This window comes from Mercurialis annua, linkage group LG2 (assembly GCF_937616625.2).
Source record: "Mercurialis annua linkage group LG2, ddMerAnnu1.2, whole genome shotgun sequence".
Taxonomy (NCBI): Eukaryota; Viridiplantae; Streptophyta; class Magnoliopsida; order Malpighiales; family Euphorbiaceae; genus Mercurialis; species Mercurialis annua.
In genome coordinates, this window is record NC_065571.1 from 53137154 (window position 1) to 53158084 (window position 20931).

General features: G+C 28.9%; 3 protein-coding genes across 3 annotated transcripts; 1 reads left to right on the top strand and 2 right to left on the bottom strand.

Annotated features, from left to right (window-relative positions):
• Positions 1-424: 424 nt before the first annotated feature.
• On the bottom strand, positions 425-1304 carry LOC126667194 (uncharacterized). The gene has a single exon (XM_050360157.2). The coding sequence runs from the start codon at positions 1158-1160 to the stop codon at positions 582-584; it is 579 nt and encodes a 192-aa protein (XP_050216114.1). The 5' UTR covers positions 1161-1304; the 3' UTR covers positions 425-581.
• An 11170-nt stretch (positions 1305-12474) lies between these two features.
• LOC126670341 (probable flavin-containing monooxygenase 1) lies at positions 12475-16637 on the top strand. The gene is made up of 5 exons (XM_050364045.2): positions 12475-12966; positions 13620-13860; positions 15077-15255; positions 15399-15748; positions 15891-16637. Exons 1-5 carry the CDS (start codon positions 12523-12525, stop codon positions 16234-16236), a joined length of 1560 nt encoding a protein of 519 aa, XP_050220002.1. The 5' UTR covers positions 12475-12522; the 3' UTR covers positions 16237-16637.
• On the bottom strand, positions 16405-18041 carry LOC126670342 (peroxiredoxin Q, chloroplastic). Its single transcript, XM_050364046.2, has 4 exons — positions 17735-18041; positions 17518-17655; positions 17350-17439; positions 16405-16836 (listed from the first exon to the last, which is right to left on the bottom strand). The coding sequence occupies exons 1-4, from the start codon at positions 17930-17932 to the stop codon at positions 16618-16620; spliced, it is 645 nt and encodes a 214-aa protein (XP_050220003.1). The 5' UTR covers positions 17933-18041; the 3' UTR covers positions 16405-16617.
• Positions 18042-20931: the final 2890 nt, after the last annotated feature.

The window sequence follows — 20931 nt, forward strand, 5'->3', positions numbered from 1 at the left end:
TTAGCGGAAGGTTAAGTTCTAATTGCCAAAAATTTAGAAATTAACTAAGTATTCAAATATACTTAAAAAAACCCTGGCTCCTTCACTGATGTGAACCAAGACACCTAAAATAATCATCATTCAGTAGTGTGGAGATCTTCCAAATTCGGTGAGGTAACCTAAGTTGTTTTGGTTGGATTAATTTGTTTTCTAAATGACTTAAAAAGGAAAAAAAAATAAAGCACCTTATACCTTTCATAACGCAATCATTGTAAATAATGACAACAATAAATATACAAACTTCAATCTCTTACATTTAAATAAAATATTTTTATTATTAAATTAAGTCCAATTAATCTATCATTAGAATTATTTTTCTTTAGATAGAGTATAATATATGACATAAATTGTATCGATAATGAGCTGAATAAATTATACAATAAAATGAAAAATGCAACCATTTTGATTTTCAAAAGCTTTCTCTGACCCATCGTATTTACATTTTGATTAGCTTTTTAGCAATCGAGAAGCTAACAGAAAAGCTTCTTCTGTCTACAACTTATAATTTCTAAAACGTTCTCACCTAACCATAACCAAACAACTCAGCCTGAGCTGTACTTTCCCCTTCTAACGACGTCGTCCCATAATCTTACAACGTTGCCGTTAATCACCGTCAAATCCTGACACCTGTACCATCCCATTTCTCCCATTCTCATCTTCAAAACTCTCTCCGCCTCCCAACCGCCACTTCTGTATCCCCACTCCTCCACCACCGTCAACTCATCGCCGCCGCAGACGGAACCACCATCGCACTCTCTATCATCTTCATAATACATTATAAATTTATTGTTAGTCCCTTTTGTAAGATTGTCTTCTTCAAAAACTAACGGTTTTGATGATGGAGTTGGTGAACAGCTAGGTAAATCATCTATCGTCGTAGCCGGTTCATCCGGCTCCGATGTTACATCAACCGGCGGAGAACTCTCATGACCAAGGCGGCTGTCATAATTAATTGAGCAAGCGGCGGTGTTGGTGATGGTGACAGTACTTCTGATTCTCCAAAAGCTGACAGCCGCCGTGAGTAGAGCGAGCCATGTCCATAAATTATTAACCACCGTAAGAACACCGAAGTTAACGTAATTAAACGCCAAAGCTTCGACCGGAGAATCGAAGACGTTCATTTTTCGGATGAGAATGAGCTAAATGGTTTAAGTTTGGTGTAAGAAACAGAAAAAGAAAAAACAGCGGGTATATAAAAGCAAACGCAAAGAAATCTGAGCCGTTGGATTAAACAAGTTGCACGTAGGATCTGATTATAGATGCTGAGAATCGAGAACAAAAAGATGCTTTATTTGTTAAGGTAGATCCAAATTATATACCAAAATTCTGTGCTATTAAAATAATATTTAAAGTTACACGTGTAAGGTCATTAGTGGATTTAGTCTTCCCTGTCCGTATCCTTCTTGTGACGGTGACCAGTTTGCAAAGAAACGTGGCTGTGAGGTGACGGTAGTTACACGTGGTGAAATGTGGGAGTGTCTGTGAGCAATTTTACTGCGTTACGTTCACCTTTTCTTTTCTGTTTTAAGTAATGAGTATGTGGTTGAGGTTGGTTAGGGTCAATACAGCAGCATTACTGCTGTGTTTGATGAATCAAACCATAAGTTTTAATAAATTCAAGGTAATTTCAAAGGCAGAAGAAAGTGGTTTAATTTTTTAGTTTTTTGTTTTTCATTCATAAATTAGAGAGTATGCAGTTTTTGCCGTTAAATAAAATCAAATATGTTGGCAGGGATGGAGTAAATGTTTTTAATTTTAGTTCTCTTATAAATTTATAAAGGTTTAATTGTACGAAAAATAATTAATTTTAACGTCTTTTGCATATTTATCATAAATTTTTAATTTTAATAATTTGAATATAAGCTTTCATATTTTTGCAATTAAAACACCGGTTGAATTTCCGACTTCAAACTGCTTATATGGATATCGGAGCATGCCACGCGGGAACGATCTTCGCCACCCAATAAACGTACCGTTTTTGGTTTAATTGCACGAAAAATCACCAATTTTCACATATTTTATATATTTAACATGAAATTTTAATTTTGACAGTGTCGAATATGAACTTTCATATTTTTGCAATTCGAGACACCGGTTGTTGTTTTTGGATGTTGAATTATTTATTTTTATGTACTTTTATTCATTTAATCAGAAGCTTTTTTTATAGGAATGATGTTTAATTATTTAATAGATTATTTGTATGAGAGAAATAATTTAAGCAATAGACTAATAATCAAATAAATTATTTTTACTATTGACAGTATTCATTTTGTTTTTTATAATTGATTAAATTCTTCGATAAAGCACATGAAAATAGATGATCTTTTTGGTATGTACAATCAAAAATTGAAAATTATAAGTATTTATATTTATAATTTAAGAAAACAATGACACTTTCTCGCTATGTATAATTTTGGCTAAATGAACAATTATAAAAAAACGAAAGGAGTATTTGTTTTACAAGGCGGGCTGCGAACAATGCTATGATCATAATTATTCAAGCGTCTCCTTTTATGTCAGTTTATCACCAATTATTTTAATTTATTTTTATATTTTACACTTGTAACTGTTTAAAAATAATAAAAAAAATTGTGTAAAAAAGTTAATAATTCTTCTGATGAATAAAAAAATAAATATTTTTGCAATGTGAAGATAGATGATCAATTTATAATATGTGAATGAAAGAATATGAAATTGAAATTTATGCTTATATGAAGTAAATATTTTTAAAATGTGTCAATTATTTTTCTCTTAAAAGTAAGCTACTAAATAATTAAATAATATTCATGTAAAGAAAAAAAAATTCTAAAAAAGTTAAATAAATGATTAAAAGCACATAAAAAACAGCACGAATTGCAAACATATAAAAGTTCATGTCTGGCATTGCAAAATTTAAAAGTTCATGTTAAATATGTAAACTACGCTAAAGTTGGTGATGTTTTGTGCAATTAAGCAAAAATGGTGCGTTTAATAGGTGGAAAAGTGTGTTGTCACGTGGCATGCTCCGACGTCCACATAAGCGATTTGAAGTCGGAAATTCAACCGGTATTTTAATTGCAAAAATGTGAGAATTTATGTCCGATATTACTAAAAATAAAAGCTCGTGATAAATGTGTAAAAGACGTTAAAATCGGTGATTTCGTGCAATTAAGCCATTTATAAACAAATAATATTATCATTTTAATTTTTTAATTTTTTTATAATATTTATTAGGCTTATTCACCAAAAAATGTCAAACCTTTGCGTCTCGAGTCAGATTTAGCCAAATCTTTAAAAACCACCAAATTTAGCCAAACCTTATATGTTATGTGTCAATTGTAGCCATTTTTGAATCGAACCGAAATTGTTGCCCACATGTCATCCATGTCATCTTCAACTCAGCAGAATTTGCTTACATGACACATTTCAAACCACTAACCCAATTTAATCAAACCAAATAATAAACAAAAAAAAATCAAACCCAACTAAATCAAATTAATTATTAATTAATTACTAAAATTCATATTTTAATTATCTTAACATTATAATATTTTAAAAAAATTCACCGTCTACTTCGACCTTGCCGTTTTTCCTGAATCCGATACATATTTTTTTTATCGAAAATTCAGACCCACCGCCACCACTGTGGGTCTGTGAGAACAGACCCACCGGTGGTCAGTTCTCACAGACCTACCACCACGGTGGGTCTGTTCTGAACAGACCCACCTGTTTGTTCAGAACAGACCCACAGGTGGTGGGTCTGAATTTCCGATAAAAAATTTAAAAAATTTTATTTAATTTTTTCAGAAATTATGTTGAAAAATCATTTAGGCATCGGTAATTTTATATTATAACATAATTTAGGTATCAAAATTGCGTGATGTTAATTTTTTATTTATAAATAATTAATCATTTTAAATATATATAGCGGAGTCGGAAAAAATGGCGAGGTCGAAGTAGTGTGACAGTGATTTTTTTTAATATAATAATATTAAGATAATTAAAATATGGCGAGGTCGAAGTAGTTGGGTTTGATTTTTTTTAAGTTTATGATTTGGTTTGATTAAGTTGGTTTAGTGGTTTGCAATGTGCCATGTAAGCAAATTTTGCTGAGTTGGAGATGACATGGATGACATGTGGGCAATAATTTCGGTTCGATTCAAAAATGGCTACAATTGACACATAATATATAAGGTTTGGCTAAATCTGGTGGTTTTTAAAGATTTGGCTAAATCTGACTCGAGACGCAAAGGTTTGTTATTTTTTTTGGTGAATAAGCCTATTTATTAATTCAATTAAGTAGTATTTTTGTACTTATTAATTAATACACTATACATTCTACTTTAGAAATCATTTATATTTTATATACAGATTGAGAAGATATAAATTTATTTAATGTGATTTAATTTTCATCAACTATTTTTGCCTTTTGTTAAATTATTGATTTTTTAATTATTTTCTGTAGTGAAAGAACATGCGTTGCAAAATGAAAATAATTCAATATATTACTCTTCATGGTATTTGTTGTATTGAAATTTTTTCTACTTGATTATCTTCTATATTATACTGAAAATAAAAAATTAAAAGATAACAATTAATTAAAAAATTATTTAGATTTTAAAATAAAAAAATACTTTAAAAATGAGATGAAAATTAATAATATTTTTATATCTATCAAGTTCAATATAAAAAATATAAAATAATTAAATAATGAAATATCTAGTACATTTTTATGGACTAAATACAAAGCATTCAAATCACATATATTTATTTATTTTCAGCCATTTTCAGCACTTAAATCTTTGCTGGAATGACTAGGCATGTTTTATATAAGAGATTTTTCGTATTTTCAGCCACTTATTTTTGTTCATTTTTTTGTCATCCATTTTCAAAAGTCTCTGGCTTATATTGCAATTCAATTAGTGACTGTTGCACCGCGATTTAAACCACAGCTGTCAAATTAAAATTCAGCCAAAATTTAAATATTTAGTTAGTAAATCATAGAGTCAAGAACCAAATAATAAAATTCTTAATTAAAAAAAATGTGCCTAAACAAATTATATATGAAATTTCAGTTTGGGCAACCTCCGATCACCGTGGACAATTTATAACCTCTAAATACTTAACTCTAATCCCTTAGTGTAGGTTTTTTTTTTCCCAAAGTGAGAATATATTAATGAAGATGTAAATACAAACAATGAAAGTCATATCACAAGGATCTCAATATGATCTTTCAAATTTGAACAACCAACTACTAAACAACAATCCAAGATAAGCAAAAAATAATCGAAAATAAAGATAAATCTATGACATGAATCCCGATAAATTTAACACAACAAAGAACTATGTTCCCGTTGGACGGGGTACTTAGATCATCCTTTTTCCGATTTGACAAGAAATTCGCTCTATCCGACGAAGCTTAGCATTTTTGATTCATCTTCAAGAATATTCTAAAGAGATAGATTTAAAAACCTCCCCAATGTTTAGATTTACAAGAACTTGGATCTAAAGTTCGAACAAACACTAAATAGTCTTGAACGATCTACAACATCGGATCAAAGAGGTAAGAAAACAAACCATAACAATTTATTTCATAAGATAAAATTTCAAACCATAAAAAACATCTTAAAAAAAGTCTTATTCAATCAACAAAGAGTAGATCTATACTAAATAAAACTATGGGCGGAGAGAAGATGATTTTCCGGTGACCGGAAAAATCATCTTCTCCCACCCTCACCAAGAACAAGATGAAGAAGATGAACTTTGTTTAGAGAGAAGGGAGAGCAAATTTTGTTGAGAAGTCACTTTTTATCGGACAGTTTCCCTTAGTGTAGGTTTAAATATGAGCAAAGTGTCATCTGGATCTTCGAATTTGTGTTTCAGAATCAAATAAAATAATTTTAACTTTTTTAATTAATTAGATCTTAAAACTAGCGCATCCCAAAACTTGTGTTTTGGATCAAATAGCTCTAATATATATACTTTTTTTTTTTACCAAAGATAGAATTCATTGATGAAGAGTAAATTACATTGAAAAGTCATATAACAAAGTTAATATATGATTTTTCAATTTTGATCTAAAATACTAACAAACAACCCAAAATACAAGCAAAAAATAAATCGAAATTAAGCAAATCTAAACATCGATTCCGCATAAAAAGACCGAACAAGAACTTAAGAGTGAAGTTCCGTTAGAGCGGGTTTTCGATTTGTCCTTCCGATTTGACCGGAAAACCGCTTGATCCGTTGAAGCTAAGTATTTCCGATCCTCATCTTTAATGAAGTTCTAAAAAGTTAGAACAATACCCATCCAAAAAATTTAGATCTACAAAAAATTGACTATGAAGCTTGAACAATCACTTGAGATTCTTGATAGATCTAAAAACACACACCATAAAAACATAAAAACATAAACTTTCAAGCAAAAAAAACACTAAAATCCATACCGAAAAAGCTATTAAACGGATAAATTTATTGAAATAAGGCTTAAGTTTATAAAAGATTAAACTTTTATGGGCGGAGAGGAGGCGATTTCCGATTGAGATCGGAAAATCACCTCCTCCCACCCTTTAAGAGATGAAGTAGAGAAGAAATTGTTTAGAGAGAAGGGAGAGAAAATTTTTTTTAGAGAGAGTCTCTAATATATATACTTCAAACACATGATTTATTTAATCTTTAGATATAAATTTAAAAATTAATTGACTAAAAATGTAAAATGTGACTTATTTGATTTTTAAGGCACAAATTTTCAGGTCTTGTTAATTAAAAAAAGAGTTAAAACAACTTATTTGACTTTTTGACATAACTTCGAATGCCGAGTTAACCCCTTTTTCATTGGAATGTGAATAAAACTGATAAAACTACTAATCAACCAATCAATTAATACCTAATTCAGACTTAGGTTCAAAATCATTTGATCTATCTAATCAGCAATTTCTCAGTTAATTAATCAAACACAAATCATGCTTTAGGAGATCAGTCTAAAACAAGAATTACATCCAATAATTAAAACATGTAAACAAGTCATTCCATTCATTTCCAATCAAACAACGATCATAAGTTCATATCAATCCCAAAACAAAGGGATTAACTATTCATATTAACAAAACATAAACACATAAATAAGAATAAGCAATAAAGATGATTGAAACGTAATTATCCGGATGTGTCACTTTTAAATAATAACTTCAATTAATAAGATAAAACTTCATTCAATGTCAATAATCATACATAAACTTCAAGAACAATGAAGAACATAAATGCTGGAAAATATTCTAATGGAGGTTCAAAACCCCAATTTTTTTTTTCTTTAACCTAAAAATGGATAAAAGTGGCCTTATATAGTGTTAGCCAAAAGAGGAACAAAACATGCCCTAGTACAAGTCTAATAGGGACTAAAATAAAAGTGGGCCAAAACAAAGCCTTTAATTCTTATCTCAGCTCAAATGAGATTTTTAAGTCATTTTTTCGATCGAGACACTAGGATTCTCGATCGAGACCTTCACAAAATTAATGCTTCTCGTTCGCAAAGGGAGCTTTTCGATCGATCCCAGCTCTTCCTAAAGTTGTTGATTGATTTTTTCTTCATGTCTTGATCGAAATATGTGACTTTTCGATCGAAACCAATAGTTCCTCTACCATATGCTTTAAGGATTTGCCAAGTCTAAACTTAATTTTATTAACTTAAAATATGAAAATTAACCAATAATGATAGTATATATCTAAATTTAAAGATATAAAAAGTAAATATAGTAAAATAAATAAATTATTGTATGTGTAAGGGATTTGTTCATACTCATGAGCTCACAATTTTTTTATATGATAATCGCTCCCAAATATTAAATTCAATTAGTTTGAATACAAATTTTAGTCAAATTTTGTAATTTTGAACTATTTTTAAGTAGATCTCAAATTAGACTGTAATTAATAGAATATTAGTTATATAAAGGTTTAATCACCCAAAAATACCCATCTTTTTAATTTTTGTTATTTATGGCTCCATCCTTCAAAAATTTAATTTTAACGCATTTTCCATTTTTTACTTTTAATTGTAGCTAATTGTCCAAATTGAAGCGAGATAAAGACTAAATATTCTCTCCTGTTACTTCATCTTTAATATTTATTATGGTTGAAATGTAAATTAAAATAATATAAAATAATATAAACAATATATTTGATTATTTTTTTCATTTCAATTTATACAATTGACTACAATAAAGTGAAAATGGAAAATGGACTATAATTGAAGATTGTAAAAGATGTGGCCATAAATAAAAAGTAAAAGTATGAGATATAAACTGCAATTTGTCTTTAGACTGGTAGCAGTACTATAAACACTAAATTGATTTTACAAATAAAAAACACAGAAATTAGAAAAGAAAATAGAAGCTGATCGAAGTTTATAACAGCTTCGCCGTGGTAAAGGGACTGTGTATGCATTTAGGTTTGAAATTTAATTATTCAAAAGCTGCACTACTTTCTTTCATTAAGCAGTACATAATACTTTTGTAAATAAATTACTCTGTAATTAGCTAAATATATGTATTTAAGTAAAATTACGTATATTTTCTGAGTCATTTAAATCTATCACAGATTTAAAATCTAGCAAATTTTGCTGACTAGACTAATGAAAAATGGCATGGTTGAAAATTATTGTAAAAGTTAATTACATACTAAATTACTTTTTTATTTTCTTTTTCAATTTTATCACGATTTTTTTAATGAAAAGGATCAAATCTATTATAGATTTTTATATGAAACTTGCTGAATTTAAACTATGATAGATTTGAATTTTTTTTAAAAGATGGTGGTTTTATATAACGAATTTTTAAAGGTTGTGCTAAAAATAAAATAAAAATATAGTAATTTAATATATAATTAACTCTATTTCATATCAGTTTAGTACTCACGAATGATCGATTTGATAAAAGTAAATAAACATTTTATTGACATTCTATATTTTTGATATTAATTAGTAGTTTAAATTTATTTATCAAAGTTTGATGAATTAATGTTTTATTATTATCATATAATTTTTAATTGAGAATAGTTGATTTTTTTATTTTTTATTTTATATAAGTGAATTGATTATATTTTTTTGTAATTTTTTTTTATGGATTATAAAAAGGGCGAATAACTATCACTTAACCTAGAAAAATTGAGAACAAAGTAGTCGAACGACGAGTAGATTTATTAGATCTATCATTGAATAAATATATATTTGAAAAACATTATTTATAAATAATACTCTATTTGTCCTAAATTAATAGACAATTTATGATAAATACGGATGTTAATTTGTTATTATATTTTATAGATAAAATGGGTTAATTAATGTAGAAATATTACACTTGTTCTGATTTAATGCAATAGTAACTTTTATTTGTTTGTGTTTATTATTTTCTTTCAAGACATTCTACTAATTAATAATGATATATTTGACAATTACTTAATAAATAATAATTGAATGTTTATAATTTGGAATAAAAATATTTAAATATTGACTATCAATTTGGGACGGAAGGAGTATAATTTAAATAGTAATATATTTGTTGAATTTTTATTAGGTAAATACAAATACTAAAAAAGGGTATTAAATAATTGTCGAGTAAGTGTGAACTAAACATTTTTTAATTTGAGGAGAATTGTGATGATAATTTACTATATACTTTAATTTAAGAAGTGATGAATGGTTTGAATCGAAAGACATCTGACTCTTGACCAGGACTAAGATATATTTAGTAATTAAGATCTGAATCCATTTAGGGAAAGAATGACCAGCTTTTAAAATGATCAGTTTTGGTACTTAGTTTTATTTCAAGAAATTGTCAAACTTAGATTTTCATGTTTCTTTATTCAAAATTAGACATGCTGTACTTGTCTTTGATTATGACTTTTGTTTTTGATTTTTCCTTTAATTTTCTGTGATATTTCCATTATTCCTCAATGTTATTAAAAATCATTGTTTTACAATTGGTTTTACTTACTTTGCACTAATAATATATTTTATAGTAGGGGGAAACTACTAAGGCCATGTTTGGTTTATGGAATGGAATGACATGGAATAGAATCGATATTCCATGAGGAATGAAATAGCTATTCTTTACTTTTTAAGAGGAGTAGTTATTCCACAAAATCATTTCCATAGAGTTACTATTCCATGAACCAAAGTGAGGAATAACTATTCAATATAGAATAGCTATTCTATTCCGGACCTGTTTCATGAACCAAACATGGCCTAAAGGGTATTGTTTGGCTAAAAAAATGCATGATTACAAAAATTAAAGAATAATAATAATGAAAATGATTATTTATATATGTTTAGTTCAATAAATTATATATAGTAATGAGAATAAGAACTAATTTATATTATGTTTGTGAATATTATAATTAAATAAAACTTTGAATATATAAATTAAATAGTCAATTATATGATATATTAAATAATATTTTTAGAATATTATTGAAATTAATTTTTTTATTTCATATTTTTTCGTTTTTTTAAATAAAATATTTTTTTAATTATATTGTTGTTTGTAAGATATTTTAATAATTGTATCTTATTTATTAAATAGCCATATTTATTTATTGTTAATTTGATTTTCCTAAAAATGAAAAGTCAATTTTCATAAATATGAGAAGACCAAGCTGTCTTTCTCTTTTTATTTTTCAAAAACTCCGAAATCCTAATAAGCTTTTTCATTTTTATTCATTTGAAAGGAGGTCTTTAGTTATTACTAATTCAATTTTTCTAATTTATGCTTTTAATTTTGAATAAAATTTATCTCTTACAAATTTTAATATGTTCTAGAATCTAGAAGTTATTTCTATTTTCGTGTCCTAAGTAAATTAAATTTGATGTAATCTAATTTAACAATAGTTTAATTTTCATTTTTTTAAAATGAAAAAATGTCGAGTTTTGACGTGCAAGTTATCTCGATCTATTTAATAATTTAAGCCCCATTTTGAAGAAAGTAGATATATCACAAAAATATAGTTTGAAATTGTAAAAATGAAGTTAAAACTGTTAGATGTAAAAGTTGTGCAATTAAAATTTAGTTTTATCATGACAAGTTAATCTAATTTTTCATGATTCAAAGGTTGGAATGGATATCTCAACAATAACTTTTTACTTTTCAATATTATTAGTTCGATATCATATGACTATTTTAATTTAATAAAAACATGTATTTTCTTTTTATAAAAATGTTTATTGATAACGCATGACTATTTTGATTTATTTAGATGAATAAACTGGGTCCCTTTAATTATTAAATTTTATATACTAGCCGATCTTAACTTTTAATTAATAAAATTATTTTTTACTTCAATAAAAAAAAGTCAATTTCCATAGCTAATGGAAGGAATGAGTGATAATTATTACTGAAAGAATAATCACATTCAATGAATTCTTTTCGTTTAATAAAACAAACACCGACTGAAAACCTCATCGACCACCGCTTATTATTCCCATTCTTTTCTTTTTTCACCTTTCACGTAATGTGTAATGTAACTTATATTATCAAAACTTGTGATACTTTGATATGTATATCTATCATTTTTCTTAATTTATCGAGAATTTGAGAGAATTCATACGAGTCCTTTCTCAATATTTAAGGCAACTTTTTTTATATATGCCGGTCAAATATAAAATGCATGAGTTTGAATATGCAGAAAAATAAACCGACTACTAATTTTTTTTCAAATCGATAATACCGAGTGAAAATCCGGTGAAAATCGCTGAATTGACAATTGGGTAGTGACACGTTAGCGATATTTACCGGATTTTGAATCGATTTGAAATTTTTTTATAGTTGAAGTACGAAAATGACGATTTTAGACGACGTGATTAAAATAATAAAATATATAAAGTTGATAAATTTTTTGTGACATTATCATTTAAATTTAATGTATTTTTTGCATATTACACGGCCAGATTACTAATCGGATTAAAATGACCAAATTAGTAATAAATTATTAACAAACTGACCTTCTACTGGCAGGTAGCTAGAGTGGGAATTTAAACAATTAATCTACCATGGATCAATTAAAATGATAGTATAAGAATTATATCATTACATTTAAAAAATGGAAGCAAGAAACTATATATCATGCATGTTATGCAATGGTTAGGCCATTTCCTGGAAGAAATAAAAACAATATACAACATGCAAATATAATATGTTAATATATGAATTAGGGTTTGTAAGATACAGAGAAACTCACAAAAACTACATATATATCAATTATCATACATAAATTCCTCAAATTAGCTAACTGCATGAAACCATGTACTTGTAGAAATTTCCTCCTCTATATCAAACCAATTTCACACATGTATTATAATATTTCGATAAGAAATAGTCTCTTTTTTTCAAGTCCATTCACGTGCTATAAATATCACTACCCATGCAATAAATTTCCTACACAAATATTATTCCTTCAAAAAACCATTTACATATTTCTCTTCATAATCTTTGAATTAATTGAGCTAATTGATTCAAAATGGCTCGACAAAACAACCTTATAGTCTCCAAAATTGGCATTATTGGAGCTGGTGTGAGTGGTTTAGCCATGCTCAAGCAGCTGGCTCACCATAATCCACTGGTTTTTGAGGCAAGTGATTCAGTTGGTGGAGTCTGGAAAACTTGTTCTTATAATTCCACAAAACTTCAATCTTCTCGTACTGATTATGAGTTCACAGATTTCCTTTGGCCTAACAGAGATGATCCAAATTTTCCTTCTTATCTTGAGATTTTGGATTATTTGAGATCTTATGCTGAGTGTTTTGACCTAATGAAGTACATTAGGTTTAATTCTAAGGTGGTGGAACTCCGATTTGTCGGTGACCGGAAGGCTGCCGATTGTAGCGGACATTATGGAAGCCTCCTCCCTGGTCAGCATGTTTGGGAGGTGGCTGTGCAAACTAATCAAACAGACACTATTCAGGTACTTTTCTCTTTTGCTATTTTTACATATTTTCTTCCAACGTACATATAATTCATCTTATCTAGATTAATTAGCTTGCATTAAGTATTATTTAAATTTATTTTAGATCAGTTAATTCTTTTAATTATTTGATATGATATTGTATTATTTATATTTCCAACACTGTATAGAGTCACTTTAATTTATTTAATTTCTTAGAGAGCGTAGCATGCAATCACCAAATATTGAGTTAATTTTGCTTACTATCAAATTACAATGTTCTCACAGAGCAATAACCGGATTTCAATTTTTTTTTTGTTTCGGTAACTAAATATTTATTTTCTAAGTGACTTTAGGTAAATAAATAATTTGCGCGGTGATATATTACTTATGTGGACAACGGAAAAATGTGTTTCTTTCCCCCCTTTACTACGTTATTTAAAAGTTAATATCCATTTAAAATAAAATTTACAGTTTGATAATTTTAAAGTAAATAAAAATGAGGTGAATATTTTATTTACATAAATAAAAGTATATTAAAATCATTTAGTTACCATCGATTTATTTAATGGGAAATTTTAAAGCTCAATTACAATTTCGTAAAAATACTATAGTTCAATAACCGTAACTTTTTTTGTTCAGCCGATAATCATTATTTTTTTTCTTCATTTCAGTGGTACGCATTTGAATTTCTAGTGGTATGCACCGGAAAATATGGTGATATTCCGAAGATCCCTAAATTTCCAAAAAATGGAGGTCCTGAAATATTCAAAGGGCAAGTTTTGCATTCACTTGATTACTGTAAGCTGGACAAAGAAGCTGCTTCTCACCTTCTCAAAGGAAAGAAAGTTGCGGTTGTCGGCTTCAAAAAATCAGCCATTGATTTAGCTTTGGAGTGTGCTCAGGCCAACCAAGGTATACTTCCATCATTAACTATTTAATTAAAATTTTATCTGCACTAATTGTTAAGTATAATAATAAAATTATTGTAGTAGTTTCACCTAATCTTTTAATTTTTTGGCGAATGGATTATCTAACGTGGTACTTGTTTAATCTCTTATAATCTAAATATATAGGGTTTGATCTTTCCCAAACGCTCATTTAATATAATGGATTCAATATTTAAAAAAAAAGAGGTTTGTAGTTGCTAACTCGTCGCATAATAGCTTGAATTTCTAGCTAAGTTAATTATTTAACCCCATATTATGTTAAATTTTTTATTGTCAAAATATTATTCTTGGATACAATTATTATATATTTAAAAAATAAGAAAAAATATAGATATTGTAAACTTAAAATAACTAATTTCCATGTGGAATTTTTATTATGGTTGAATATAAAAGAGATGAAATATGTAAGAATTCTGTTATATAGCATGTGTTCTATGGATGGAATTTGCATGGTTTTCCTTTTTATACAAGTCAATACGACAAGAGAAATTAGTTAGCATTTTGTGGTCGAGTTTAGTAATAAACAATAAAGTTCATTTTTACGATCTGGAAGTGTCATGTTTGGACTTTCTTGACTCCTCACACACGTTTTCAAGTTTCAACTGTTTTAATTTTTACGTTATTTTGTAATTTGAATTATAACAAATTCAATTTTGACTCCGGTAGTGGTATCACATGAAACACACATGAAGAAATAAAAAGAAAAGTAAAATAAGCATGCGTCAATCATCAACAAGCTTGGTTTATATATTACCCACATTAAAGTAAGGATTTGAACTTTTATAAATTTACTACTACTTTAGTGTTTGGATTTTTCTTTTTCTAAATTAGTATTTTAACTTTTAGGAAATATAATGATAAGTATTGTTAGTCATATCAGAATCATCGAACTACTAATAAGATAAAAATCATAAATTTATTGATATGATTTGCTATTTGAATTCTATATAAAAAAATATGTACCGCTTACACACACTATTATTATTTTTTTAGCTAATACAACAACAAAATTTAAATAAATATGGAATTTTCTTTTATCGTTTTAGCACACTGATTACCAAAAAATAAACTAAAGTGTTAAATAAATCAAAAACTCAAACAGTAGGTGATTTCATTTAATTATGTTTTTTGGTTCCATTCTTCTATTTTAAATGGTTAATAATTCGGTAATTGTTTTGCAGGTGCAGATGGGCAGCAATGTACGATGGTGGTGAGGACATTACATTGGACTGTTCCTCACTATTGGATATGGGGTTTGCCATTTTTCTTGTTCTTCTCCACAAGATCTTCTCAGTTCATCCATGAAAAACCTAATCAAACCCTCCTCAACTCCCTTTTTTGCCTTCTCTTTTCTCCAATCGTAAGTTTCATGACATCCGAAACATTAAAACGGAAACGCTGAAACAGAAAATCAACATTTAAAAAAAAAAAATATATAAATATAAAATTTCGGAGTTTTACGAACAAGTTTTTTGTAATTAACTCAACTAAATTATTTTGCAGAGACATGTAGTTTCCAAATTTATAGAGTCCTACCTGCTCTATAAGCTTCCTCTGCACAAGTATGGATTAAAACCAGATCACCCTTTCATCGAAGACTACGCGTCGTGCCAGATGGCGATCATGCCGGAAAACTTTTTCTCCGAGGCTGACAAAGGCAACATTCTGTTCAAAAGAACATCAAATTGGTGCTTCACTCAGGATGGACTCCAATTTGAAGATAACACTAAACTGCAGGCTGATGTTGTGATTTTTGCAACTGGTTATAATGCAAAGAAAAAGCTTCAGAATATCATACCAGAACCTTTTTTTAGTCTGTTAGAGTATCCTTATGGTGTAATGCCCTTATACAGGTTAACCTTACTTCTCACACACTCGTACATAATAATATTATTCTATGTAGCACGGAAACATAAATATTTAAAGGGAAAACAGTCTGCGAGCAATACAGAATCATTAGACGATGCTGAGGATCTTTAATTCTTTTTCTTGCAGAGGTACAATTCATCCTTTGATTCCAAACATGGCTTTCGCCGGATTCATAGAAAGTGTTTCAAACCTTCACACTGCAGAACTGCGAAGCATATGGCTGGCAAGACTAATTGACAATAAATTTAAGCTTCCTACTGCAGAGAAGATGCTGAAACAAGTTTCTAAGGAGATTGAAGTTATGAAGAGGACAACAAGGTTCTATAAGAAAAAACATTGCATCTCTACTTTTAGCATTGACCACAGCGATGAAATCTGTGACGAAATGGGGTGGAGTTCCTGGAGGAAGAAGAACTTGTTGGCTGAAGCATTTAGCCCGTACGGCAGCCAGGACTATGAGCAGGAGGAGTAATAATAGCATAAAGCATAATTATTATCTAATTTTCATTCTTTAAATTTAAAATAGAATAAGCATACTACTTCCTTTTTCATGGTAATCAATCTTATCAAGGAAAAGTAGAAACGAAGTAGGTCAATGTAATGTAATTCTTAATGTTTTAAAGCATAGGAATATGAGAGGTCTCAAGAAATTGCAATATTCATTCAAAGAGAAATAATCAAACTTTTCTGTACTTTTTAACTACAAGAAGCTGCATTTCATTTCTTCCGAATGTATACTTATGCGAATATTAACGGGTACAATAGTAGCTACAGGGACTAAGAACAAATACACCAATATGTTGCATGCCAAGAAATGTAATATAAAATTGATACAACATACAGAATTGTAGATTCAAATGCTTTGAAGTAGTTTGAGGGTTTCATCGATATGCTTTTCGGGTTGGAACTGGTTGTTGTAGATGAGTTGAACCACACCTTTCTTGTCGAGAACATATGTTTGTCGTCCCGGTAGTGTTCCGAACAAATCTCCAGGAATTCCCCATTCTTTTCTTACTTTGTTTCCTTCATCACTCAGCAATGTGAATGGAAGTTTGTACTTTTTGGCAAATGCCTACAACCATTCAAGGTTTTTTGTCAGCTTTATGTATAATTGTCATATAAGCTCAGCCGTGTTCTAAAACAGAAATATAAACTCGATATTCCGCAAGTATGCAAGTTCACTGGCCTCAGCTCATTTGGGGACTCATAAAACGGAAACTACTAATCCCAATAGTTTACAACAAAAAATCTGATCTAATAAAAGGAAAAGGAGATTTCTTTGACTTAAGTATCAATTAAATACCGAACTTTCACATAATAGGTAATTAACATCGGAATCAACTTTTTCTTATCACTAAATCCCTTAAACTCGTCAATTTTTATCAATTAGACCAACTCAGCTGCGCTTTGGGGTTAAATGAGCTATTGGGGGCTAATTGGCTAAAATTTTGATTTAATTGATCAAAATTTGAACTAATTAATAAGTGCAGGAAATAAATTAATAGAAAATTTAATTTTGCTGTTAATTGGCTATCATGTGAAAATTCAGGAGCAAACTAAAATTAAAGTCAAATTAGTTTCAAACCTTATGAGATGCTGAATCATCACCACTAATTCCAATAACCTCAGCTCCTGCTTTCTTGAACTTCTCATAAGAATCCCTAAAAGCACAAGCCTGCAAACACATCAAATTCATTTCATATCAAACATTAAATTCTGGTGACTAAAATTAAAAATAATCTCAATTAATAACCTGTTTGGTGCAGCCAGGGGTTTCATCAGCTGGGTAGAAATAAACAACAGCAGGCTTCCCTTTAAGCTTAGAGAGGCTGAAAGGCCTCCCATCTTGATCTTTCAATGTAAAATTTGGTGGCGCCTGTCCTTTACTCACCTGAAATTAACAAAACAACAAACAGAAATCAAGAAATGAATCAGAATTCCAATTTTTTCGAGCTGGGAGCAAAATGTACCTTAGCAAGAATGGTAGTTTTGACAGAGGAAGAAGATGGGATCGAAGGTGAAGCAGAGCGAGAGAATTTGAGGCCATAAAATTGAGAGTGGGAAGAATTGGAGAGAATGGGGAGGTTTAGAGAAGGCAATTGGGGTCTGGGTTTTTGAGTGGGAAACAGAGAGGGTAGAGAGTGATTAGTTACAGAGATGGACGCCATTTGGTATATTATTGGTTTCTTTTTGGGTGCAAATATTAAAAAGGTTTTGAAATTAAGAGGGGAAGATAAGGAGAGGAGGTATACTAGAGGTTGCAAGGAGATGGGGATGGGATTGCCTTTTGGCGTGGCCAATTGTTCACCCCAACACACTCACAGCTATAATAAGGGTGTAAACTAGTCTAGCCCAGTACAATTCACACTTTAGGGAAACTTAGAAATTTACCTAAAACACAAAAATAATAGGATTTTATGTATCAACAAGGAAAAGTTAGAACAAATACATCACGGTTTTAATATTTTTATGATTTTACTCTTTATGTTTCAATATTTCTGATTTTACTCTAACACCACATGCTGTCTCTCTCTCTCTCTCCCTTTTTCTCTGGTTCTTTTTTCTCCTTTCTTATTCCTTCCTTCTTTATTATTTCTCTGCCATTGTTCCGCAATCATTCCGCCATCGCTCCGCCGTCGTATTCTGATTTTACTCTGACACCACATGCTCTCTCTCTCTCTCTCTGGTTCTTTTTTCTCCATTCTTATTCCTTCCTTCTTTATTATTTCTCTGTCATTGTTCCGCAATCATTCCGCCATCGCTCCGCCGTCGTATCAACGTCGCTCCGCCGTCGTATCACCGTCGTTTGACCGTTATTTGAGATTTAAATCATCGATTTTGTAATTTTTATGCTTTATTTTAACTTACAGATCTAAAAAAATGGATCTTACAATTTTCCAGTTTTCAAATCTAATAATCTGTCGAAAAAATGATTTTCATCAGAAAAAATAATTTTCTGCAAAAAAAAAACGATTTTCTGCCAAAAACAATGTCTGATTATCATGTTGTTATCATAACACTGCAGAAAATAAAAAAATTTCTATAGAAAATAATGCTTGATTATCATATTATTATCATAACATTATCATGACGTACTTTATCATAACAGTATACTATCATAATATTATCATAATGTACTTTATCATAACATTATCATGACTATCATAACTATATCATAACATTTTATTATACCTTATCATATTATTATCAAACGGTATTATATTATTATCATCAAATTTATCATACTGTTATCATAACGTTGTTTATCTTTTATCATAACTATATCACACTATTATCATAACTGTATCATACTATTATGATAATCGTATAATGTTATGATATTGATATGATAATCATCATACAGACATGTTAACGTTAATGATAACGAAATGATAATCAAGCACTTTTCTTGATACTATTATTATCATACTATTATCATAACTATATAATATTATGATACTAATATGATAACATTATGATACAGATATGCTAACTTTAATGATACCGATATGATAATAAAGTATTTTTTTTTGACAATTTTTTTTTGCAGTGTTATGATAATAATATGATAATGTCATAGTGATACCAGTATGATAATCAGATGCTGCTTCTGCAGTAAATCATTTTTTCTGTAAAAAAATCGTTTTTTCCATCATAAAATTGTTTTTTACAAATTTTTAGATCTGAAACTGAAAAAATTAAAGAGCAATTTTTATAAATCTGAGAATTAAAATAAATCGTAATGATCACTACGATCTAAAAAAAATCGCGAAAACTAAATATGAAAGAACGGTGGATCGATGGCGGCGTAATGGCAGATCGACGGCGGTGTGATGGCGGAGCGACGGTGGATCGATGAAGGAACAACAACGGAAACAATTGAAAAGCAGAAAAGAAAATGAAAAGGAAGAAGAAAATGGAGGAGAAGAAGAAGAAGAAGAGAGAGAGAGAGAGAGAGAGAGAGAGAGAGAGAGAGAGAGAGATCAAAGAACAAAAATAAAACTCACGTGTTAGAGTAATAAAAATATACTTAGAGTAAAAATAATAAAAAAAATAAGTATTATTATAATAAAAAAGAGTTTAGAGTAAAAAAAATAAAAGTGCTAAAAAGGTGAGGTATTTTCTCTATCTTTTACTTATTGAGGTAAACAATACTATTATTTTAAAAAATGGAGTGTTTTCTCTAATTTTCTCCACACTTTAACTCTGCTTAAATTCAATAAAAATTAAAATAATTGCTAAAGTTATTATATTATATTTTAATTTTTTTCACTATACAATACATAATTCAGTCAATTAATTTATTATACACTTAAATTAAAACACGTGAATGCTCAATGTAGTAAGAAATATTTTTATTATTTTAAGTATTTAAGATGAGCATAATTGGCACTCAAAATTAGATTTGAATAGCTCGAGCTGATCAAAATTAAATTCTAATGTAAGGACATAATTGTTATGCAGTGTTTTAAAAACCGGAAAACAGTTAAACCGAGAATTGACTAGTGGTCCAGTCTAAAACTGTAAAAACCAAATTTTTTAATTAAACCGGATTGAATTGGATTGAACCGGTAAAAATCCGAGCGTTGATCCGGTGAACCGGTAAAAAACCAGTGAGCTGGAATTTTTTTTAATTTTTTTAAAATTTATTAAACAGGTTGAACCGGTTATTGCACCGGTTGAACTGAGAACCGGTGGCCTGGTTCAGCAATCAGTTCAGTTTTTTTCAACAGTGATGATATGACTTTAAATTTAGTAAAATACATAATGTATTTGTTGGGAGATTGGTAACGACGGAATAGGAGAAAATCAATTAGGAAATCAAATTTATATTAAAATAAAAATCGAAGTAACTGAACACAAAATTTATGTGGATCGTCAAAAACTACTCAAGAAATGAATGTACGAATTTTTATTCACTAATAAATTAATATTACAAAAGAACGGTAATATTTCTAATGCCTAAAATCCAATAATAAATACATATAATGCTTTTGATTGTACTAACATGGCTTACACTTTTAACATAAAACTTGTTTATTTATAGAGTTCAAATTAGGTAAAAAGAAATAAGAAGTACTAAAGCTAATATAGCTATACTTTTCCAATACAAAGACGAATAATAACATATATAATTAATTATACAACACAAATTAGGATAAATTAA